Below are 26,604 nucleotides of genomic sequence, written 5' to 3'. Positions count from 1 at the left end.
ATAATTAAATATTCTGATGGTCTCCGGAAAAAGGTCAAAGCTAAGAGTTAGACATATGAAAAATACATTTGCATATGAACTGCTTCAGAGACTGAAAGCAGGGATTATCAAATTAGTTTTTTAAATAAACTCATTTCCCTAGAAGACAAGTTATGTACAAATACATAGGTCTTCTTACATGCCTCATTGTTAGCTTAAAATGTAGTCCTGCTTTGAAAAGTGACTATAAAAATAGCAATGCAGTGTTCCACGTTTACTGTAGCTAAAGGATTTCCATGTCAAATGTACTCAGTTTATCATAAAAGTGTTTTTCTCCAAACCCAACCATGCAAATCAATCTTGGGGCCTGAGATTCAAGCTGGCTTCTATCCTTTCATAGATCACCCCCCAAAAAGGGTCAAATTGGGAAGCAGGGTGAGGGTTTAGATGCTCTTGTGACACAAAGCAATCCAGTCTTTCCACCATCTAATGCCATGTTTCTTCCTCCATTATAGTCTGTTTCCATGACAGCAGCATCTTTCTCAATGGTTTTCTTATATGTCATCTATTGGTTTCCTCTTTTCCGACTTCTCCCAGGTAGTATACAATCCAGGGCTTGTCTAGGAATACAGTTTTTTGATATCTGTACAACCGGTCTAAAACAACTACAATCTTCTTTCTCAAATAATTGTCTTTACAGTCTGCTGGCCAGTCCTTTGTGCCATATATCAGTTGTTGGTTACTTAATCCCACCAGCAGACACTAAGTATTCTTCACAAGCATCTCTGATGGAATGGATTAAGTTTCCTGTTGTAGGATTCTGGCATTTGCCAAGTTTAAGAAGCAGATAATGCGAGTGTCACAATGGCACCACAAAACTTGATCTTTGTTCTTGTGTGAATCTTGTTGCTTTTCCGGACAGCTGCTAGCATTGAAAAAGGCTCCACTTGCCTTCCACTTCTTTATGGAGTTGGCCATCGGCACTAACTGTGATTCCAAGATACACAAACTCATTAGCCATGCTGTATACTTCATCATCACTTCTGTACCATCACTGCTAACCTCCTTCAATGATCATGACTTTCATTTTCTTCCGGATAATTCTTAATTCTACTTTGGTGGCCTCACACTTGTCATTGGTACTGGTCTTTTTCATAGCATCATCATCATCATGTGTCCAATAGAACACGTCATCTGCAAAGGAGATCCTTAAGTTTTCCTCTACTCCATATAATGGTTTCTTCCTTTTATGATGCTTTTCATGTCACATAATCTATCACAATGCAGAAGAGGAAAAGTGATAAAATGCATCCCTGTTGTGCTCCAGTGACTATATCAAATCAGATAGTCTCTCCATTTTGTCCTTACACAGCATTTTGAACCTTCATACAGCATCCTGGCCCATGTCATGATCTTTCTAAGAAGCCCATATTGTCGCAAGACCTTCCATAGCAACTCTATAAATGCAGTCCAAAGTTTTGGTGAAATCTATAAAGTTCAAGATTAATCTTCTCTTGTAAGCAAGGCCTTTCTCAATCAATCAATCTCAGGGTGAAGATGTAGTCTGTACACAATCTTTCTGGTCTAAAGCCTACTTGCTCCAGATGCAGTTTTTCATCTATGACCAGTTCCCCCACCCCCCAATAGTGCACTACAGAACACTTTTCCAGTATAACAGCTGTGTTAATCTGTATTCGCAAAAAGAAAAGGAGTACTTGTGGCACCTTAAATTGGTTAGTCTCTAAGGTGCCACAAAAGTACTCCTTTTCTTTTTCCAGTATAGAAAGTAGCATTATTCCTTGCCAGATGTTGCTTATCAGTGGTTTTCCTTTTTTGGAATTTGTAGATCACACCTTTCTTCCCTCTTCTGGGCAGAATTCTCTCCCTTAAACTGTATCACAAAGGGTATATTTTTCCATGAACTACCACCTCCTCCACAGCTTTACACATTTTAGCCGTGATCTTATCTTGACCTGGCACTTTGCCATTTTTAGCGGCTTCTTGTTTCTGCTTCTGAAATTTCTAGCAGTGAGATTTAATTCTTCACATCCATTGGAATTGTTGGCCCTGGCTAGTTGAGTACTTCATTAAAATATTCTCACCATTGTTCCTTTTGTTCTACTTTCATTAAAAATCTTCCATCTTTTGCTTTTATGATACCTCCACATGCTGCTTTGACTTTTTTCTTTTCTGTCAAGCCATTCTCTCTTATCTTTCCAACAACTTCTTTATCTTTCTCCACATACCCCTGTTGCAGCAGGCATTGTTGTTCCTGCTGTCATATCGCTGGTGCTTGCCTCTTTTAAAAGGGGAACAGACAAAATTCTGGAGCAAACGATGGCAGCTTAGAGGATGTGGTAGTAAAACATTCCACCATGTACCAGCCTAGTCCAAAAGTTCCGGAGGAAAAAATATTCCCACAACTACATGTGCATCCCACTATCTTTAGTTTTGTAAAAAACCATATGTTTCATTATTCTCCACTGGAACCTGAAAAACAGCTCTGTTAAGATTATTTTGACTCTGCTGAGCTAATGAGAGGAAGAGCACAGTAATAGCTCATTTTTGTCACTGAAGTTAGCAGATGTGCCTCAATATGCACAAGGAGCATATCTGTCCAGTAAGAAGGTACTATTTTTAGTCACTTTTCGAAGCAGACACTCCCTTCCAGCATGTGTATTGTGTGCGATTCCATATAAACAATCAAATGGCTGCTCTTTAACACGTTAACATTTTGCTTTCATTTTGATAATGGAAGAGGTGCCTTGGTACAAGTTAGCATATAAAAAAAAGTATTTTTCTTTTGTTTTGGGTTTGTTTGTTTTAAGGTCATGTGAGATAGTCTTTCTTTACAGGATATGATTACGAAGCAGAGATAGAAACATTGCTACTGCCTGTTCAGCCATCATGCGCTTTGCCAATCAGCAGATCACAATCCCAAGAGAACTCTTTGTCCAACTGTATTCAGAAAGCAACTGACGGTTAGTCCAGTGGCGGCATAAATACACCTGAAAGAATAGTGCCCAACATCTACTGCTGGTTTTCAAAATTTAAAAAACTTTAGAGGTATGGGATTTCTCCTCAAGCCATATGAGCGGCAATCTATTTTTAGATTACTGCACAGTACTGCATAATTTGATAAAGTGTTTGCATTAAAATAACCTCAGACGGAAACTACTGAAGAACACACACACACAAGCAAAAGCTCTCTTCTTACAGCAAAGTCTTTGACAAGCCAAGAAATTATATGTTTTAGAAGATGTTAAGCTTATCAGAATTGTAATTAATCTTCGGAGAAATCCCACAGGACTTAACCTATAATCTTTGAGTAGATGACTTTTTACCAAATTTCCAAGTTAATTAAATAAAGCCAGTAGTCTGGACCAACAGAAATCTGATTAGAATGAATACAAACTAGAAGCACTCCTTTAGCACGATTAACACTGCTATATACAAAACGTCTAGTAAAGCGAGTTCTATACCAGGTTCTGCCAATAGCATGTTTTTTACCTCTATTATAGCTGTATGTCCTGAGCATCTGAATTTACAGTAGTTCTTACACACTGGAGAATTCCATCAATCACAGTGTAACTACAGTAAATTATAGCTAGAGCATTAGCAACAATAGTGAAATTTAAAATCCAAACATCTGCATTCTAAACCCACTTTCAGTTATTCAGTTTTCTGAAACTTTCACCTATTGGGATTCAGTTTAACAGGCTTTATCTCTTCCAGGAAGAGGACTTTGGTTTTGCTTAAACTTTTTTTTTTTAAATTCAGTTATTCTTGATTGTACAAAGAGCAAAATTATTTTCCTGTGATAAAAAGGATCCACTATCCTCCTCCCCTTGTTTTGTTTTTTAAAGAGGAAGGTCTAGCACTGAAATGGCTCATGGTAAAATACTGAAGTTTGGCCTTGCACTGAGATGTGTTGTGGCACTGAAGGAAATGGTATTCTGTTGAAAACTGATCTGGATTCAGCTGTGTTAAAGCCATTGATCATTTGGCATATTCAGTTGAAGTGTCACAGCTTGTTTTTAACTGCTTTTTATTGAAACTGAAGGTAAGCTATGCAGTACACCTTCTCTAGTGTGCACGAGAATAATATGCATGAAATGTTGCATTTTATAAAGTGTGCAGCAGGCCACGCACAGTTAATAAAAACAAGATCTGCAGGAGTCCTCATCTCATGCAGTGTACCTTTTGCAAGGGGTACAGTGAATGGGGCAGAGTTCTGCAGTCCCTTGCCTTAGTCACTCTGCATCTTTTAGATATGCAAGGTATGGAGACCTACCCTCTGTCTCCATACATCTTGTAGGGTAACACTTTGCAGGTCCAAATGAACATGAGGGCGGGGGGGGCTCCTTAACATAGGATAGGACAGGGCATCCTAATAGTGTCTAGCTTTTCTTTTAAAAAAAGTTCTAGGAAATTAAAAGCTACATTAAAAAATTATATGGTTAAGCACTGATAAGTCAAAACTGCCAAAGTTCAGTATACACAAGTTTAACTCGACCCCTTGTGTACACATTGTGAACACTAATATTTGATTTTGTACAGCCTTTTAAAGTACATTTTGTTTGGTACGCAGGCTCTTGTGTTAGTCACTGTGCATTTTCTACACAAATTACTCTCATGGATTGACACATAATAGTACAAGATGCTACACTTGTATTTATGGCTGTAGGAAAAATATACAACCATATTTTACCACCTGAGAAATAGTAAGCTATCAAACTTAGGGCTTGATTCTGCAAACACTGCATTCACATTCTAGAAAAGAACTACTGGGCCAGGAAATTCCACATAAGACAAAGGGCCCCAATTCTTATTAGGGGTTTTCCGTGCTATTGCAATGGAAGTTATATGTAGTAATAATTTTGGTTTACTGTGACAGGCCCACTGACAGTAGGGGGCAAAGAGGTCAATTGCCCAGGGGGGCCGCAGGGCTCCTAGGCACGCCCAGGATGGTACTGGCGGCGGCAAAGGCCGCCAGGCGGACATGTGGAAGCCCTAGCCATGCCAGAAAAGCACAACCAGCGGCAGCTTGCTGGGCACCAGCCACGGGAGAAGCAGTACCACACGCACCCACACACTTCAGTGAATGCCATTGTCGCTTCACATATCTGTATCTTAAAAAAATATCTAGCAATATTCAGGAAGGCACCTTTGGCTATGACTTTTTCAGCCAGTTCAGTATATCACGATCAATAAGACTGATCTCTGTCCAAAGATGCAATGCATGCACATGCATACAAATGACTTTTCCTCTCAAGATCAGCTAAAGTCCAATATTTTTCCTAGCAATGAAAATGTGTGTTTATGTTTTATTCAACTTCCTCTTCCATAGTATATGTACTGTATGTGATCCTTCATATCCCATAAAGAATTAATTTCATACCAGGTAGTTGAAGGTTGCTATCAAATCTCTCCTCATTCTTCTCTTCTGCAGACTAAATAACCCCAGTTCCCTCAGCCTCTCCTCATAAGTCATGTGCCCTAGCCCCCTAATCATTTTCGTTGCCCTCCAATTTCATTCCATAATGTATTTAATTTAAATATATAATTCAAAATAACAAATTCTACATCTTACATTTAGGCTCTCAATTTGTTTAATACTGGTGCCATAACTGGAAAAAGAAGTTAACTATATCAAGCAACGCCACAACTTACATACAGTGGGTTCTAATGTGCTATCAATAGGATAAAAAGTAGTGTTGTAAACCTCAGCCATCACTTTCTAGTGGGCCCACTGACTGTTCTGCCCTGGGACCCGGAATGGCTGTCGGTGGGCTTCATTGTGACAATTCCCATACCTACCTATATGACTAATTTAAAGGCAGCTCAATGGCTTTTAGATACTATCTTGTGGTTTACATATTCAGAATAATAAAGTTTTGTTTGGAGGATCCACTGTTATCAAAAATAAAAGGGGGGTGCAAAGGTGAAGTCTTTGATAAGCACATGGACAAGCTGGGATTTGCATGCATGTGATCTTTGAAGTTCCTTGGCATCCTCAGGGGTGCATGTGCCCTTTTGAAGATCTGGCCCTAACAAATAGTAATTGTGATGGTGGCACTGGTAGCTGGGAAGATTTAAGTACCTAGAAAGTTTCCAACTGACCATACTGCACAAAAAGTTAAAACAAGTTTCCACTTAAGCGTTGGAGACTATATTCAATGTAAGAATTCACTTATTCACAACAGTGATGAAATTAAGGCTACAAGTTGAGACTGGTGGTCTGGTTTAAACTGTGAGTGTGCCTGTGAGTTCTGCAGCACATGCGTAGTATTAGCCCAGAAATGTAGTCTTTAATGTAAATACTGGCCTAGAAGCTAAAAATGTCCTTATTCTCTCATTTTTGAGATAGAAAACAGAACTGTATTACCATGGTTATAGTTAGCTAACATACCTCGTTTTTTTGCCTCTGCCACCATTTCATCATACTCTTGTCTGTGACGTAAAGCCTCCTCTATGGATTTGGCAGGAAGGTTTCTGAAAACAAGTCATTTCTGAATTCAATATATGGATGACATTCTGGACCATTTCAAGACAAACTGACTGGTTTCTCTCTCCTTTTTAAGGTGAATTTAGTGATTATATTAAGTGGAGGAATAATGGAAAATGAAGTCCAATATGGTGAAACATTTGTATATAAACAATCTACCAGACAAGTATTTTTGCATATATTGGCTCTTATCACTCTCCTCACTGTTAGTAAAGAGACTAAGTGACTTGCTCAAGATGAAACAGACTATGGCAGAGCCAGGAACAGAATCCAGGTCTCCCGAGTGCCAATCCAGTTCCATTATTATAAAATCATCCCTCCTCTCAACCCAGCTGCTGAAGAACAACCTCCAAGGTAGAGAAGCTCTATGTCATTCAATCACTGCTCTCTGCTAAAATTGGTAATAAGTTTGCCAAACACTACCACTTGCAATGGCATTTTGCATGTGATGTACACAAAAATATACACTAAGAACAAGATCATCACTATAATGCAATAATCCGGAACTTCCATTAAGACATAATGTTGTATATTACTGTAAAACTTGGTACTTCACTATCAATTGCAGGCCCTACATAAGTCAACATATTTTAGGTCTTGCCAATAAGCTATTTTTATCATCACATGTACAAGTAATACTGGTTAAAGCACAGGGTGAGAAAGATGCATTCTGGCAGGCTACGAAAACATCTGCTAGAATGGCCTTCATGAAGCTGCAGAACTAATTTCACTGAGGCATGCTTGAAAGTCAGGGATTCTTTTACTAGAAAACACACACTTCTGGCTCATCTAGAACAAAGTTATTTTAACTTAGTGAAATTTCACGTTCTCATGGAACCTTTAAGGTCATACAAAAAGCTTTGTATGATGTTAAAGACTCATTCTACACTTCCTGTTTCATGGTTCCGTTTCATTAAGATGGATGAACCCTGAGGATTTTTGTTCCCAGATTGAGAGAAAATACTAGAAATTTCAGTCCCACACCACTGATTGAGCTTGCATACCTCTGGGAAAACTAAAATATTCTAATAAATGGTAAAAATTTCCCAAAGAGATTTAATATGAAACTGCATAAATGCATGCTAGAATTTTTTCCATTGATAATGAAAGTTAAATCAGACAAGTGATGGATTAACTGAGTCTTAATGATTTGAAACTCATAAGAAAATTCCTGTAACTCAAAGAATTCAGCACCCACACACACACAATCAGACAACTATATATTGCTCCCTTAACTATTAATTTCTCAAATGTCTACTTCTCATTTGATTCAGTATTTCAAAGTTAGTGCTGGCTCAGTGGCTTGTATACTGTGGCGTCACATGGTAACAGCACAGTAGTTTAGAAAACCTCTGGTTTCCTAGTCTTTTGAAAACATTTTAGAAATGATCTCAGCCTCTACAGAGGGAGGCAGAGGGTTGATCATATTTTAGCACACCCAAATGAATGAAAACAATATTATAGTCTGAAGACAGCCTTAAGATAAATGCTGAGCAAGAGTAAATGTACTGAGCAAGACGCTAGATATAAAGGTTAACATGGTATCTTGCATTCCTGCTTCAGGAAGGTGAAAGTCTCCTTTTGCTGAGCAAGAAGCAGCATGGGTTTGATTACCTCTCGATTCCTTTATTGTCAGTGATAATTAAAAACTCAGACTTCAAAGCTCTGAGAGGAGATGGGGTGGGGAATTCAGTAACAAAACTGCTAATAGCTCAACCTCGATTTCATTTTGGCTACCCTTTATCGACAGAATAAATATAACTTTTAATGTGACTTTTGAATAGGATTTGCTATAATGAATAGAAAGATGAAACTTATACATGTGCCAAAAATACAATCAACTCGTGTATTTACAAATAAGCATTGATATGCAGGTATATATTAACAAGTAAAGATTTTTTACTGGGGGTAGAATGCACTTACATGAAACATTAGTATTGCTTTTATACACTGCATCACCAATTTTTATACTTCATGCAACTGTATAAGACTTTAATATATTGTAACGGGTGAAGGAGGGCTATCTTACAGAAATTCTCTTCGTCTATAAGGGTGGCGGAAAAGAAAATAAATTGCATGAGGTATTTTACCAGAAGCAAGTTCCCAAGCCACCTGCAGGCTAGAAAGTAGGTAGGAGCAAGTTCACCCTGCCAGAGTCAGAACCCAACATATTTAGTTGGTAAGCAATTATCCTGTATTTCCTGGCAACAGCATCTTTTTACCATATGCCGTAGTTACATTTTTTATCCCCAAAATTAGGCTCTCATGGTGACTGGTCTCAGACTATGCTCAGCAGACAAGCATCCATGCTGACACCCTCTTGGTGGTCTAGCAAATAAAATATTTTAGGAACCAAGCAGTGGAGAAATGGGGTTTTAGGAGCGGTCCTTAAGAGAATCTTTTATAAAGGAGTCTGCAGAATGAAGAGTTTTGAGAATCAATGTCACAGGCAACTACCTGACAGCATTACAGGATGAATATATAGGGAAAAATTCTTGCTCCATTGACTTCAATGGAGCAAAACGCTCATTGACCTTAATGAGGTCAGTATTTCACTCAATTATTTAGTTAAGGTCTCAGATTGAGTAATTTATAAAGAAATTGTTCCAGTTTGACCAGTATAATACCTTGAGAAAGAAAATTGTAAACAGGACATCTAAATTATTTAATTTTTGCTAGGTTGGTAGGCAGGAGGGCATGTATGTATATCACATTATTATCTACTTCATGGCAGAATTCACTACTATACTTACGACGGTCGATCTTCCAAAATAAGAGCAGTAGTTGAAAGTGGTTCAAATACAAAATTTTTACGTCTTGTTGCCTGGGGTGGAGGTTTACATGGTCTTCCTGTTCGTGCTTCATATTCCTAAGTAATGTTATTAAAAGAAAACATTAAAAACTCCAAATTTCAAACTTCCTTATAACTATGGGACATGTTTTCAAAATGAATCAACGAGGAACTAATACATTCCAGCTTTAAAATGATTTACATCAAAGGAGATACTGCTATTTCATGACTATTAGGAAGTGAAAACTAATGAGAAGGTTACATTTCAAAAATTAATATATCTGGTTACAACAGATCCATGATTACATTCTAAATATAAATCTGTATTCGTATGCAACTGAAATTATAAAAACAAGTGTAATGTGTTTTACAATGTTAATTGCAGTACAAATATTCTATTGGAGCAGTCATATGAAGAATTACAAAAAATACTAATTAAGATGAGCCTTCTAGTTCCCTTCATTTTTATTTTCCTTTTCCCCCCTTAATGGCTGCTGCTGTCATTTGTATGATGTTGCTCTTGTTTCTGATTTCCACCTTTTCCCAACATCCTTTTGAATACCAGTGAGAAGGATGTGCTCTTGTTGTTCAAATTTAACTATACAACACAGAGTAGTACCGTAATCAAGGTCTTATATCATTCCATCTGTTATGGATGTACATGTTTTAACTTGTATCCTTATGACTGAGAATGAAGTAAGTGACTTCCTAATTAGACAATGTATATTTAAGGGCAGGAGGGGAGACATTTAAGATACCCCAGTGCAACCTCAGATACTCACCCTTAATTGACTTCCAAGTTACCCCGTGACTCATTCTTACATACAGATTACAATTCAAGATTTTTCTATGTGACAGCATTCAGCTTAAACCCAAATGACATTTTCACCTTAAACATTCTCTTTATGCCAAAAAATAAATGCTGGCTTCTCCTCTCTAATTCAGTTTCTTTCACAAGCTGCAGTTTAACAAAAACAGAATATATAGGGGCGAGTGTTTGTTTTTAAAGAGGAGAATAGAAGGTTAAGTACATTGGAACCAACTGTTAAAATAGGCCTGTTCTCAAGATGAGCCAAGAATCTTGTCCAAACTCATATGAATAAGTTTAAAAAACTAAGTTTATTCCTGTACATATTTCAGCACTGTCCACTTTCAGAAGTAAAAAAGAAATGTTTTACATTGAATTTCCTGAAACAAAAATAATCTGTATCCATTTCCTACAAAAAATATATCATAAATGTTTTATTTAGAAATAAATAGCAAAATGGTAAGTGATAAGCTGCTGATTAGGCAGCTGTATCTGCCTGATCAAGTACAGCAGTCTGTTCCAGAAATTGTTTCCACCTGAATTTCACACACTACACTACATGGAAGAGCTTTTTGTTTACACCTTTTCACTACTAAGTATTTATATCTGGGAATAAAGGTGGTTATTGACTTGGCCTATATATTCCATTCATACAGGACATTTATTCTAAAAGGTTATGAAAAGTGAAAACAACTTTTAAAGTTATCTGTATAACAACTTAAGTCTTACAAAAAAGTTACCATGCAACCTCAAGGAGCTACCTGAAACCTCTGGATAATGTACAAGATGGAACAAAAATATTGTTCACCATGGAGTCACGTAACTCCCACTTGTGGTCGACAGTAAAGTGTCTGCTAAGGAAGTTCACTGGTATGTTCTGGTTCCCTGGAAGATAAACTGTCAACACAGTGGCTTGATTGGTCACGCATCAATTCCATAGTCTGACTGCTTCTCCGCACAGGGGGGTGGTAAAAGATAGCCATCATTTGTCTGACATTATGAAGGTAAGATGATCTTCAATGAATAGGAGAAAGGTCTTGCAAGCCTTTAGGACTGCCCACAATTCCTAACTATTGATGCACATAGTGGACTCTCAAAATACCTAAGTGCGCTGTGCTGTATGGCTCTTGTCCATGTGAGCTCCCCAACCTAAAAGAGACACATCTGTAATAATTTTTTCCAGTGAGGGGGAAAGAAAAGGAACATCCAAGCATACCTGGTGTGGATTCTTCCATCATAGAAAAGATTACATAACTATGGCAGGAACAATTACTATGGCATTCTTACAGTATTGATTTCAAGAGTACACTGTTTGAAGCCACACTTGCAGGCAATGAAGATGGAGTCTGGCAAACGGCATTACATAACTGCATAAAACTATATGATGCAGCAGAGAAAAAACTCTGGTGCTTGAAGACGGTCTATGGAGGTCATTCATTGCCTGGAACCTGTCCACAGACCTCTGGACCTCCCTGGGAAAACCCAAAACATGAAGCCATGATTCAGAGTGTATTACAATGACAATAGCCACTGCTCTCAAAGATGTATCCACTGCTGATTGAAGAGTGGTCCTGCCAACCATCTTGTCTTTTTCCTATGAGAGCCTGAAATTGAGCTCTGTCCTGATGGGGAAGCATGTCTATGAAGTCTGAAAATTGGGAATAGTTTAGGTAATCATACTTAGCCATCAGTGCTTGGTAGTTGGCTATCCTGAACTGAAGACTAGTATTAAAAAAAAAACAAAAAAAAACAAAACCACAACTCCTTCCAAATAGAGTTGCTTGCCTTCTTTGTCAACTGGAGTAGATCTAATGTGTTGCTATCTTGATCTCTCTGTGGCAGCCTAACCACCTAAAAATTAAGAGAAGGATGAGAAAAGAAAAATTCTACCCTTTGGCTGGGACAAAACATTATTCTGCCCTTTTATGGATGGGAGACAGTGCCAGTGGCTGAGGTATGCTAGACTGTTCTTGTTGGCTCCATGATGACTTCATTAATAGGAAGTGCTCTTCTTCTGGAAGACTGAAGGAGGTCTGATCACTTACATTGAGGATCCTGAACTTCCTCAAGAGAAATCTGTAACTCCCCTGCAATTTGACATAACAGATCCTGGAACTTCTTATTGTCACTGGGGGATATGGAGACATTAGAGTCACTGCTTCGTCTAGAGAAGAGGACAATCTTGTCAATATCAGAGGAACTGCTGGATCTGGCACATAATCATCTTCAATGGGTTCAGGAGGAAGCTCTAGTTGACTTCTCGTTCGGGAGGGGAGGTTGTTTAGACTCCCTAGAAGGCTGAACCAAGCTGATGGGATGGTACAGGTCCGAAGGTCTCCAGTCTGGCCAATAAGATGGGTCAAACACAAGTTGCAGTGTCCCCATAGCATGGGGTAACAAACACTGCAAGATGGATGCTGAGGTACAAGTTGGTCCCAAACTGGTTCCGGTCCCTTATCCAGAAAGGTACGCTTCAGAGAACGAAACATCAGTTCATCAGATGATTATGGATCTCCTAAGGAAGAAAAAGCAGATGATAGTACCAACAGTCCTGCTAGAGAAAAATCAGAAGCAGAGAATGGAATGGGACTCCTCCCATCAGTTGCAATCTCCCGGTGGAATCAGGACCTCCTTCATGAGAGAAGGACCTGATTGAGGAGACTGAGAATTTGTAAAAGCAAAAATGTCCTCAGGTGGATAAGATTCAGCTCTCCCCACAGCATAAGGGATCCTGTCTGCTCAAACTGATGGAGCCACAGTAATTACAGTCTGTGCCAAAGTTGTGCAAGATGAAGTTGGTACAGTCAGTAGCTGAGACTCAGTGGTTGCTTCTAACTGGTACAGTCAGATCCCAGAGTTTGGTTGGATGGTACCAGAGGCACTGTTGTCGACAGATCGCAATCCAGTACCAACGAAGCCCTGGATTTGTAGGCTCTCTTGTCATGTCCCTGAGATGTTCTAAGTTCTCTTGGACTGAGCTTGAAGACTTTCAGTCTAGGCAGGGTTGTAGCCAACTTCTTCTATGTGGATTTGGAAGAGAATTTATTCTCATGTTTATGAGAATGCTCCCAGCCTTCCCAACAAGACACCAGTGAGGGATCTGTAGTCAGACCTCATGGTAGGAGGGGTACTCCTTGATGAGTCAAGCCTCGTATTGGAGGGGATCCCATCAGGTGCTCAAGGAGAAGTTTTTACCTTTCATGGGTACAACTGGGGAACAAGCAGCACATACTGCACCTTGCCACAACGCAGGCTTCCCCAAGGCAGTGCAGGAAGCATTGATGGTCAGTGCTGACTGAGAAGTAGTGCAGGCAAGAAGCTCAAAATCTTGAAGCCTGAAGTCCTGAGCATATCTAGTACCTACAGTGGGGTAGTGGACTATAAAAAGCAAAACTAGAATTTTAGAGTTTTATCTGGTAAAAACTTTTCACAAATACGTATTTACAAACAAACATATAAAGATGACAAAGTTCTTGGAGCTGGAGGTTCCAACCTGAGCCATATAGTGGTGAGAAGGAACAAGAGAGTCCATCTGCTCCACCCTTTATTTTCTCAGTTGGAGGCTCAAGGAGAGCAAGGGGTGCAGACCAACAGACACAGGTTTCAAAATTCTCCAGCTATGGGCACATGGATCACATGCGTACCCACATGGAATGCACATAGGGACCAGTACTTGTAGATGAAATATAATAGGCTTGATTCTTCAATTCCTTCATCTAGAACTCCAGCTACCTTAAAGAATGCCCTACGCACACTTCACAGAATGATATTTTATAATAGCCCAGTTAGATGGGTTTTAAAAAAATAAAATAGTTTGAGATAAAGTTCTGTGTTCACAGTCTCGGCTACAGATCTCCGTTATTACATTGTCTTTAAACTTATAGAAATAATAGATTAAGTTGTCAACTGCCAGAAGTCTGGACTTTTAAAAATGTATAAAACTAACCCAAAATGTCAATGGAGCAACAGTAATAGGTACTCTCCTCTGTTTGAAACAAATGGTCTGAGGTCTTGAAGACCCATATCCTAGAGAAAGGATGCAATTCTGTTTCTGAAGAAGGAAGCAAATAAATGGCTACGTGAAAAAAGAAGCCCAGTAGGACTCCAATAGCTTAGATACTGTAGCAGGCATATTGGTTGGCCAAATGGCCTTTTTCCAGTTCCTGAAGCATTCCAATTACTCACTTTCAGTTAGCAGTTCAAGAAGTTTTGAAGCACTTAGACGAGAGGAAAGTGATCAGGAACAGTCAGCATGGATTCACCAAGGGAAAGTCATGCCTGACTAATCTAATTGCCTTCTATGACGAGATAACTGGCTCTGTGGATGAGGGGAAAGCAGTGGACGTGTTATTCCTTGACTTTAGCAAAGCTTTTGACACGGTCTCCCACAGTATTCTTGTCCGCAAGTTAAAGAAGTATGGGCTGGATGGATGCACTACAAGGTGGGTAGAAAGTTGGCTAGATTGTCGGGCTCAACGGGTAGTGATCAATGGCTCCATGTCTAACTGGCAGCCGGTATCTAGCGGAGTGCCCCAAGGGTCGGTCCTGGGGCCAGTTTTGTTCAATATCTCCATTAATGATCTAGAGGATGGTGTGGATTGCACCCTCAGCAAGTTTGCAGAGGACACTAAACTGGGAGGAGTGGTAGATACGCTGGAGGGTAGGGATAGGATACAGAGGGACCTAGACAAATTGGAGGATTGGGCCAAAAGAAATCTGATGAGGTTCAACAAGGACAAGTGCAGAGTCCTGCACTTAGGACGGAAGAATCCAATGCACCGCTACAGACTAGGGACCGAATGGCTAGGTAGCAGTTCTGCAGAGAAGGACCTAGAGGTGACAGTGGATGAGAAGTTGGATATGAGTCAACAGTGTGCCGTTGTTGCCATGAAGGCCAATGGCATTTTGGGATGTATAAGTAGGGGCACTGCCAGCAGATTGAGAGACATGATCGTTCCCCTCTATTCAACATTGGTGAGGCCTCATCTGGAGTTCTGTGTCCAGTTTTGGGCCCCACACTACAAGAAGGATGTGGAGAAATTGGAGAGAGTCCAGCGAAGGGCAACAAAAATGATTAGGGGTCTGGAACACATGACCTATGAGGAGAGACTGAGGGAACTGGGATTGTTTAGTCTACAGAAGAGAAGAATGAGGGGGGATCGGATAGTTGCTTTTAACTACCTGAAAGGTGGATCCAAAGAGGATGGAGCTAGACTATTCTCAGTGATAGCAGATGACAGGACAAGGAGTAATGGTCTCAAGTTGCAGTGGGGGAGATTTAGGTTGGATATTAGGAAAAACTTTTTCACTAGGAGGGTGGTGAAACACTGGAATGCGTTACCTAGGGAGGTGGTGGAATCCCCTTCCTTAGAAGTTTTTAAGGTCAGGCTTGACAAAGCCCTGGCTAGGATGATTTAGTTTGGGCAGGGGGTTGGACTAGATGACCTCCAGAGGTCCCTTCCAACTCTGATATTCTATGAAGTTTTTAAATGACACACTGGAATCCAGGGAATAACTATGTTTAATGGATTCACTCGAAGAGTATCCATAGTTGGTCTGAGTTGCATGATAAAAATAGTAGTTACTCAACAAAAAGAAAATAGATTAAATCATCCCGCATCTCGGACAACAATTAAGTTCTTAGCTTTGATTTGTGTGATTAAAAGACAGAGGTACCAATTAAATTATATGAAATGTTCTAGTTTTACGAAGACAATGTTTCCAAACTCTTAAGATACAGGAAAGATATGATTGGAAAAAAACACTGATAGTTTTCCTACTCCTAAAGTGGTCAACTAAAGCCAAAAAATATTAACAATAAGAGTACTAACAACAGTTATAGTTAAAAGTCCCAAGCACACAATTTTCTTGAATGTGTGTGCCCCCCCATTAGTCTGATAACTTTAAATTTAGGTCATACTTGTCGTGGGGCACCCCAGGCCTTGCTTATGTTCATTATCAAAGAAGCCACCACCTTCAGGCTTCAGAATGTAAGCCAAGAGCTTTTTTTTTTTTTTTTTTTTTTGGAGGGAGGGGATGACAACACGGGAGATGGGGGAAGAGGTATCTGAAATATCCTTGGTCAAGGAAGCTAGATTGCTTCTCTGAGAGGCATAAGGTTGCACCATCTTGTGTCCTAGTTCAGAAGGCCTTAGCTAAAGCATTAGTGAAACAATCCGGTAGAAAGGACAGTGGTAAGGCCCCATCTGACCACAATAGTAGACATGAAGGTCTAGCAGGTTGAAAAAGAAAGGGAGCATCAGAACTGCTTGAATTCCTTTACATTTAGGGTCCTGATAGAAGTCATACACCAGCTTCACTGATAGTTCAGACCTGAGAAGAGATGAAGATTCCTGCATAAGAACCGTCATGTTTCTGGAAAAATAAAATATTTTATCCTGAGATCCAAGGAATTGCATTGAGCATGCATGAAACCTACTAGTTTATAACATTTCTAGAAACTGTGGATATCAGTGACCATTTTCTCCATTTACACTATGCACTACAATTGTCAGGACTTTAAGAGTTGATGTTCCTGTGCCTAAGCAACTAAAATGCAAGTAAACGTATTGCAAGCTTCAGGTCTGAACTGCAGGGCTTGATCTAGAATTATACAGGTCCAGGCAGAATCAACATCTTATATCCAACAATGGTACCAGTTTAAAAGTTTGTCTGCAAAATCCTTTATTATTCAAAACACCAACTGATACTTGGCAGGACAGTAAAAAGTAAGTAATAGTTACTTGCTCAATAGTGACTTCAAGATGGGTGGTCCACACTGATTTCACTGTTGGCGCAAATTATACGAACATGGGATTCTTTTGAAAAGCTGTGTCCACTGGGCCACAACTGCACCTTGCTCACCCTCTTGCTTCAGTTAGCAGGGGAGGGAGGTTAAAAAGAACATGGCAGCTACCACCTAAGCTCACTTCCCTCACTCAATACGAGGACTCCTACCAGCGGGGCCGGAGGGAGGGACGGACGTGGAATCCATGTGGACAACACATCTTTAAGAACTACAGTTACTTACCATACAGTAAGTTATTTGTTCTTCAAGTGACCATCCACACAGATTCCACTCTTGGTGATTAGCAAGCAGTCATCCTAATCCCAGGAGGAAGGGGAATTGAGGCCGATTTGAAGAATGATTGCAGAATGGCCCTACGGATGTTTGAAACCTGTGTAGGATCTAGAAGTCTATCACAGGGGGGCGAGGAGAGAAGAGAAGAGAATGCAAAAATATGGACTAATATGGCCATACCAGAGGGAAGTGCTGGTCCTGCATACAAGACCACCCACTGAAACCAAATGAGCCATTGTGAAACAAAGGACAAAAAAACTTTGTTGATTGCTACTCCCTCCACCTTCCCCCCACCCCCCCCCCCGCCCGAAGAGGAGACAGGCGTGGACATTTGTACCATCAGTTTGAACTCTAGGGCAGGGGTTTCAACCTTTTTCTTTCTGAGGCCCACCTCAACATGCTATAAAGACTCCAGGGCTCAGCAAGGGAGGGGGGAAGACTCGGGGCTTCGGGCCGGGGTTGGGCCCTCGGGCATAAGCATACTTTGACTTTCATTTTGGGGAGGTAAGGGCCAGCTCTGCATGGAAGGGAGGGGGTGTGTGTGTGTGTGTGTGTGTGTGTGTGTGTGTGTGTGTGTGTGTGTGTGTGTGTGTGTGTGTGTGTGTGTAAAAAAAGAGAAAAGAATCTCAGGGTGGAGATAGGGAGTCACTAGGGGCTGTGTGCAGGCAGGGAGGTAGCTCAGGGTGCAGGTAGTGGGGTAGCTCGGGGCTGTGTGCGGGAAGGGGAGTAGCTCAGGTGCAGGGAGGGAGTAGTTAGGGACTGTGCATTAGAAGGGCTCGCCTGTAGTAACTGCTCCCCAATGGCTCTTCTGGGCACAGAGCTGGGTCCCCCTGCCTACGCAGCTCTTACCAGCTGCTTGAGCTGAGGAGCAGCCACAACCCAGGCACCAGCAGCAGGAAATGGAACGACGTGGCTGCCTGCTCCATGGCACCAGCTGGAGCAACAGCTGCCCACACTGCCTGATTCCAGCTTCCCGCCTCTGACCTGGCAAAAGGGCGGGGACTCGGGGGCAGAGAGAGGAGGAAGTGGTGTGAGGAGCTGCCCTCAGGACCGCTCTGCCACTGCAGGAATGGGGAGCAACCAGCACTCGGGCCTTCAGCCCTACAGCAGGGAGGGCACCAAGGCTCGGGCGGCACTGAGACTCAGGCTCTGGGTTCCAGCCACAGGGTCCCACATCCCCCCGAAAGGGCTTGATGCCCCCCCCCCCCCCCCCCGGGGTACACGGATCCCTGCTTGAGAACCGCTGCTCTAGGGGAAGGGAATACAAATGTCTGACCAAAAGCAACTGTATAACTATGCTACTTGGAATTTGGAGAAGTCAATATTTCTAATCTTAAGTAAGGGAACCCCAAGCTGCTTAGCTTGGGTTAGCCTTAAAGGGCATATAGAGCTTGCACAAATTGATAGAACGGCAAACTCTGAGGGCTCTTAACAAAAGATAGATTTTTTTCTCCTGCTGTATATTACAGTCTTCATGAAAAGGCACTTCACTGGAACTCAGTTTCTGTTCCTATCGCCGCAGACTTCTTCTGCAACCAGCACACGCTATTTAATTTCTCCTTGCTTTCAGTTCCTCATCTACTTCCCCCCACAAAGTACTATTTCAGGGACAAATTTATTAATGCTTGAGGTGTTTAGATACAACAGTGATTTGTGCCTTAGAAAAGTCTTTATGTACAGTTTCTTTCCTCCAAGTTCAAACTAGGTTATAACTTATTTAACAGCAACTACATGGAGAACTGCAGCAAACCAAATGCACCCAGAAATTTGAAGTGCAGCACAGTAGCTTGTCTAGTGGACAGCAAAATTTCCCTTGGTCAGATGTTGGTGGTCATGGGGGGCTGGACAACAAGCTTTAATGTTAACTTTTAATTAACACTCGTGCAAACTTTTGAGTAGGTAAAATACTATTACAGGTGATAGAATTTTTATTAAATACTTGATGTACTAGCCACTTTGAAGGACAAAAAGGAGTTTATTTTCTTTCCTCTACTGAATCTGGTGCAGAATCAAAAGCTCATTGTTTTAAAAAAAAATTACACTTATCTTTTAATAGCCATGCCTGCTGGACTTTGATGGGGCTGCCTGTACCAAGCCTGAATTAAGTGGGGAAGGTTGAGTGCAAAGCTAGCCATCTAGCCTCATAAAAAAAAAAAACCCTCACTGGTTACAGAAATTGAACGAAGCTACCATTCCGGTACAAATGCCTGCTGAGTAGAGAACACTGCCAACTCCTCACGATGCATGAAAGTTCCTAGTGAAAGCCAGTCTCTGGAAGCCAGAGCCCTAGAAAGTTTGATGCTGGCAGTAAGCAAACACTTTAAAAATGGAAGAGCAGTTTAGTGAAGTTTGAGGAAAAAGACCCCTCCTGGCCAGAAACATGGAACCATTGTCAAAATACTCCAAAAGGGTGATCTTATGAAAAACTAGAGGAGTTACACTACTTTCTCTGGTCAGGAAAAGCCTTCTGATGTGTGATGCTAAACAAGATGAAAGGAGCAGAGGAGGCAAAGCTTGGAGAAGAACAGACTGGATTCAGGTACAAGAGATTGTATAGATCAGATATTCACACTAAGGACCATTATAAAAGAACGTATAGAATAGCAACCTGTCCTCATTATCAATTTCATTAATTTTCAAAAGGCATTTTGACAACCTGCTCTGACATAGTATTGAGGAATATTCTTCAGCCCTAAAGCAGTCAACATCATCAGGGCTGTGTACAGAGATATGAGGTGATTTGTAGAAGTGAACCACTGGACAACATAATGGTTCAACGCGGACACTGGCATAAAATAGGGCTGCATTTTATCTCTACTGTTTGACATTGGCACAGACTGCATAATGAAGTGCATTAACTACACAAATATTGGCATAGGATGGACAGATGGAAAATGTCTAGAAGACTTAGACTTTGAAGATGATATTGTGCTACTGAACAATACCCCCAGCCCCCAAAGTGACAACCTGGCCCCCCCCCAAAAAAAGCATATGCCAAGCGGGGCTCAAAATTAGTTATGCTAAAACAAACATCCTTGAAACCCACACATCAAGCAGTAACGTCACCTTAGAAGGCCAAAAAAAAAAAAAAAAAAAAAAACACACACCAATAAATTTGAGCCATTCACTGATCTGGGCAGCACCATATTGGCCAATTGAAAATGAAGGCAGTGATACCAAGAAAAGGAAAGACATCCAGAATATTTACTAATCAGAATATGGAAACCAAAGACGTATGGCCAGAATAAAAGTGAGAATTTTCAATTCAAACGTAATTTCAGTGTTCCCATACAGCTGCGAGAGCTGGAGATCTACCAAATCATTAGGAAAAAAGGAAGCCTTAGAAAATAAGTGCCTATGAAAAATTCTGGGCATTGTTTAGAAAAACTTCATTACCAAAGAAGAGATTCAAGAAAAATCACTAACCAGCAGCTCGTTTCCATCAGAATTTGAAGAAAGCACTGGACATATTTAGGGCATATATTCCAGATGCCAATACAGAGACTCCCATATAAAGCTATCAAGTGAACACCAACTGGTGTCAGGAAATGCAGGTGCCCAAAAGAAGCCTTAAGATCACCTTTAGCAGCGAGGGCAGCACAGTCAGTCAATCTCAACACATAGAGCAAATGGAAGCTGCAGCAGGTAACGGCTGAGGAATGAAAGATACGTTTCCGCCCTGTGCGCCAACAGTGGCAAGGGATGGATGTAAGAATGTTTACTAATATTTGGGGGAGAGAAAAAGGGCAATTATCTTCAGGGAGATTGTCAGAATTCTGACAAATCCATAATAAGAGAGGGGTGAAAATTCCAAACTATTTCATCTCCAAAAATTCCACATCACATGTCCACCTAAATAAAAGTGAAATATATGTTAAAATATAAGTAGGCAGGTGAACACCAGCAGACAGAGTCTGAACAAGATGCTATTTTCCCTTTTATTCCACAAGATAGAAGTTTACCGGACCCAGTGTTGCTGGCCCATTCACTCTTAGCAGCAGAAAGATAGGAGAGTAGTTGTAACAGAAGAAAGCCTCTGAAGTGATAGGGACCCTGCCAAAGTCCCATCCACCCCTCTTTCTCCATGAATAAGAAGAGGAAGTCTTAATACCACAGTTTAAGAGAAATTTTACAAAATAAACAAATGTTTGGTCTTCAGTGGTGCCAGAGAGTAGAACCTATAAATGTCTGCAAGTTCTTGGAAGAGTTATGAAATTGTGTTAGATCTCATTATCAGAATTTAAAGATTAATTCAATATTAAAATCCAAACTTAGATCCATAATATTGGAAACGGACAGTCATTATGCTGCTAAAACAGCTGTCTAATTCACCAATTTTCATTGAAAACAGTGACATACATCTTGTTCCCATAAAGCAGGGGTGGCCAACCTGTGGCTCCGGAGCCACATGCAGTTCTTCAGAAGTTAATATGCGGCTCCTTGTACAGGCACCAACTCCGGGGCTGGAGCTACAGACACCAACTTTCCAATGTGCCAGGGGGTGCCCACTGCCTAACCCCTGGCTCTGCCACAGGCCCTGCCCCCACTCCACCCCTTCCCACCCCCATCCCCTCCCTTGAGCCTGCAGTGCCCTCGCTCCTCTCCCCTCTATCCAGAGCCTCCTGCATGCCACGGAACAGCTGACTGGGAGGTGCGGGGAGGGAGGGGGAGGTGCTGATCAGCGGGGCTGCCCGTGTGTGGGAGGCGCTGGGAGCGGGGTCGGGGAAGAGCTGATGGGGTGGCTGCTGATGTATTACTGTGGCTCTTTGGTACACTGGTAAATTATGGCTCCTTCTCACACTCAGGTTGGCCACCCCTGCCATAAAGTTTGTTCTAGCTTGAGTCCAAGAAAAGCTGTCAGTAGTTTTACCTATAATACTAAATTAATACAAAATAGTATTTTAGTGGCTAAATTATCTGAGTGACCATGGATTTTCAGAACTATGTGGTCTAGCACTCCCACAGTTATTACCTCAAAATTTAAACTTTTAGAAGATAGACTTTTACGGTAAGGTTTATCTTTTTATAATCACTATACTATGGTAATCCTATGATTAAACTTCAGGGGAAGGGTAGTTCCTAACTGTGTGGGAAAGCTAACTCTGAAGCCAGAGAGCGATTCCATCTGACAGACTGCATCTTTAGATGTAGCCATAAGGCTGGGTCAGAAGTGGTCATGAGCTTTACCCTAGGGTAACTCCCAGATAAGATTATAGCAGATCAAGTCTCTTTCACCCCCTGTTGTAACTGACGCAATAGCACAGCTCTACACAATCCAAAAAGCTTGCTATGTAACACACTGAGCCCTTAACACTCTTTTCTCTAGGTTCACTCCTGTCATTTTGAACTAAATACCTCTGATTTTTATATCGTTAGTCCTCAATTAGACTTCTTTTCTGGGGCACAGCGGATACTGGCAAACTCACTATACCCGATGCTCTTATTAAAATCAACAGATAGGGCTCTACACTAATTCATATAGGGTAGAGAATTGTCTAATGAGTTCACACAGTTCTTTTAGGGTCTTTGTTTAACAAAAAGTTAAGGCTAATTCCACACTTCACAGCACTTTCAAAGATACAGTCACCACAAGAATGTGATACAAGAACTAATTTTTTTTAAAATAGAACTGTTCAGGAATAGATTTTCCTATATGAGTTTTTTAAAAAAAATTACTTTGTATAATGCCTATTCCAGAGAAAAAGAGATTGGATTTACAGTAATGGTAAAACTTATCTAATAGATATGTGAGAGAGACTGAAATTGAAAGGCAAGCCTATTGACAAGCGCTTAGCAGTTAGGTAGCATTCTATCTTTCAGACTATGTAAAGCTTTAATAGACCCACTCTCGCTGCTATCTTTATTTATCAACTTCAACTGTTGAAACAGGATTCCACTCAGTTTTAATAAAACTGTAAAAGGACATAAAAAAATTTACATCAAACTCTCAGTATGTCAGTGCGGTGGTAATGATATAAATAGCACCACGCAAAAAAATTACAGAAGACTTACATTAAAATAAAATATAAGTGGTCTTCAAATAGCACACCAACTAGACCAGAGGTGGGCAAACTACAGACTACAGGCCACATCCGCGGAACTGTCCTGCCCGGCCCTTGAGCTCCCCTCCCCCACTGCCACACAGGTAGCGCAGCTGGCTCAGTCCGGGTGGGAGGGCTGCGAGCTCCTGCTGCTCTGTGTGGCATGGTAAGGGGAGGCGCTGGATAAGGGGAAGGGGGTCCTGGGAGGCAATCAGGGGACAGAGAGCAGTTGGATGGGGCAGAGGTTCGGGGGGTTGGATAGGCGGTGGGGGGGCAATAAGGGGGAAAGGGAGATTGGATAGGGGGTGAGGTCCCGAGGAGGGGGCAGTTTGGGGCGGGGGGTTCGCAGGAGGGGGCAGTCAGGGGACAAGGAGCAGGTGGGGGTTGGATGGCTCAGGGGTTCTGTGGGGGCAGTCAGGGGGTGGGAAGTGGGAGGGGGTTGATAGGGAGCGCGGGCCAGGCTGTTTGGGGAGGCATAGCCTTCCCTACCCAGCCCTCCATACAGTTTCACACCCTGATGTGGCCTTCAGGCCAAGAAGTTTGCCCACCCCTGAACTAGGCTTTCAAAAGATACTGCTCACTGAAAACTTTTCCAACTTACCATACAAAGAGCATTGCTATATCTGTACAGATTTACAGTCTCATATTACAAAATATTTACTACATAACTAAGTTGAACAATGCTAATCAAGCAAATTAAGCCAGTTAGAATGATAATATTAGGCTGTTTCAAAGTTTTATATAAAGTTTCAATTAGCTTATCCATACTTGGGATTGAAAACATTTTAGCATTTCAAAATACTTAAACTGAAATGGACCCAAAAAAAAAAAAAAAAAAAGACATGATGGGCTTGGTCAACATTAACTGATAGTGATCAATTAAATCTAGTTTCAAGAACGAGTATTACAACAAAATGGGGCAAAAGCCTGATGCATAAAGAAAGGCATCCAGACTCTCCTCTCTAGATCTGGAGAACTTGCAGTTGAACTACCTTCCACAGGCGTGGGAAGTAGAGATGCAGGGAGTGTTGCAGCACCCCCAAGTTTTATGCGAGGCAACCCTGCACACACACACCCCTTGCTCCCAGACTTCCACCCCTTGGGCCCCATGCCTGTCCACGCTCCCAGGCCTCCATTCCTTAGGCTCTGCTCCTGGCCCTGCATGTGGGGTCCTGGCTGCCAGCCCCTGCCCGTGGCTCTGCTCCTGGCCCCACGACCACCCCCAACTGTGGCCACAGCCTCCGCCCCCTTATCCCTGTCTGGGTCCCCCGCTCCTGGAGACACAGCACTGCTCCCACACTCAGCTCTGCGGGTGGGGGGGGCATGGACAAGGGTAAGGGGGCTGGCTTTCAGCGCCCCCACTACCAAAAATGTTTCACCGCCACTGCTGCTGTCCCATATGGATTAATAGATTCCAAGGCTAGAAGAGACCACTGCAATGTTCCCTCTAATTTTTCCCATGCATGCGCAGAATTAATTTTGTTATGTGCACCAAGATGGAGGTGATGTGGGGCAGGGGTGGGCCCAAGGGGTTTGGAATGTGGGAGAGGGCTCAGGGCTGGGGCAGAAGATTGAGATATGGGGAGGTGAGAACTCTGGCTGGGGGTGCAGGCTGCCCCAGGGCCACGGCGAGGAGAGAGGACTCCCCCCCAGCCTTCTCTCACCACAGCAGCTCTGGGGCTGAGGGAGAGCATCTCTCCCCGCCTCAGCCTTGAGTGCCTGCATGGCCCTTGATAGGGTGCTGGGCGGCTGCGCAGCTTAGAGGGAACTTAAGATCACTGTCATCTTTAAGTCTGACCTCCTGCATAACAGGCCAGAGAACTTCCCCAAATTATTCCTAGAGTATATATATATATATACTCTTGACTTAAAAAATGGCCAATGATGGAGAATCCACCACAACCCTTGGTAAGCTGTTCCAATGATTAATTGACTTCATGGTTAAAAATGTAGTTTATTTCAAGTCTGAATTTGTCTAGCTTCAACTTCCAGCCATTGGCTCAGCTTTTTCTGCTAGACTGAAGAGCCCATTATTAAATATTTGTTCCCCATGCTGATTACTTATATATGTAATAAAGTAACTCCTTAACCTCCTCATTAAGCTAAATAGATTGAGAGCCCTGAGTCTATCACTATAAACCATGTTTTTTAATCCTTTAATCATGCTCATGGCTTTTCTCTGAAGCATCTCCAATTTATCAATATCCTTCTTGAACTATGGGCACCAGAACTGGACACAGCATTCCAGCAACGGTTGCACCAGTGCCAAAGACAGAGGTAAAATAACCTCTCAGCTGCTACTCAAGATTCCCCTATTTATACATCCAAGGATTATACTTGCCCTTTTGGCCACAGCATTGCACAGGGAGCTCATGTTCAAATGATTATCCATCACTACTCCCTAACCTTTTTCAGAGTCACTGCTTCTCAGGACAGAGTCCTGCTTCCTGTAACTAGGGCCTATATTCTTTGGCCCTAGATGTGTTTTACTGAACCAGAAGATGTGTTGAGAAACACTGGCTCCCAGGTCAGAAGAATAAAGCAGATAGCCAAAAGCTTGAGTACATTAAAGCTCAACTTGCACTTTTTGCACCCTAGAAAAGTAGGTGAACCCGAAGCAGGCTCCTCCCCAGCCCAGGAGACATGTATCTGAAGTTATGCAGGTAAGGCTGTGAGGAGGTAAATGAGGTAGACACACTATACAATGGGGGTGGTGTTCCCATCAGGCCAGGGGAACAGAGGGGCTCTTCCCAAGAGAAGAGCAATTTCCATCTGATCACAAGAAAGGAAGGGACTGAAAGGGACATGCATTTTCTATTCTTGAGGGAATTCTGCACCAAAAAATTAAAACTCTGCACACATTTTAAAATCCCTGCAAACTTCTGCATATTTTATTTGTCAAACTAACACAATATAATCACACCATTTTCAATTATTTGCTGACAAGTTTTTTGAAATAAATTATCAAAATTATTTAAAAACACTGGTCAGCAAATAATTGAAAATGGTGTAATTATATTCTGTTATTTTGACAAATAAAATATGCAGAACTTTGCTGAATTTTAAATTTTTTTATTTTGGGGGTATAATTTCTTCAAGAGTACCAGGGTTCTTTCTGTGTGGCACAATCCAGGTACAGGCATCTTAGTTGAAGGTGGGTGGAGGGGCTCCTTTGGAGGTTGTGGGTGCAGGGGAAATGGGACTCTGCTGGGGAATCCAAGTGAAGGTGGTTAGGGCTCAGCAGGGAGGGCTGGGATGGGGGGGCTCATCTGGGGATGTGGGTGCTGGGGTAGTGGAGCTTGGTAGGGTTGGGGTCAGGGTCCAGCTGGTTGGGACTCAGTGGGGTGAGGCTCAGTGGGGTGGGTTCTGGGTGCAGGAGGTTACAGGCGGTGGTGA

At 41.7% G+C, this 26,604-nt stretch overlaps 1 protein-coding gene across 2 annotated transcripts in view; it reads right to left on the bottom strand.

Moving 5' to 3' along the window:
* Positions 1-26,604, bottom strand: part of TBC1D12 (TBC1 domain family member 12) — an 87,914-nt gene that overhangs the window by 15,317 nt on the left and 45,993 nt on the right. For both annotated transcript variants that reach the window (XM_048858281.2, XM_048858282.2), the window contains 2 exons: positions 9,241-9,356; positions 6,392-6,474 (listed from right to left, as the gene is read on the bottom strand). In XM_048858281.2, the coding sequence (XP_048714238.2) occupies positions 6,392-6,474; positions 9,241-9,356 (199 nt within the window). The remainder of the gene's footprint in view (positions 1-6,391; positions 6,475-9,240; positions 9,357-26,604) is intronic.

Source organism: Caretta caretta, chromosome 7 (assembly GCF_965140235.1).
Source record: "Caretta caretta isolate rCarCar2 chromosome 7, rCarCar1.hap1, whole genome shotgun sequence".
In the NCBI taxonomy this organism is placed as follows: domain Eukaryota; kingdom Metazoa; phylum Chordata; order Testudines; family Cheloniidae; genus Caretta; species Caretta caretta.
The sequence above is the reverse complement of the archived record's forward strand: the minus strand, read 5'-3'. Positions and strand labels throughout refer to the sequence as shown.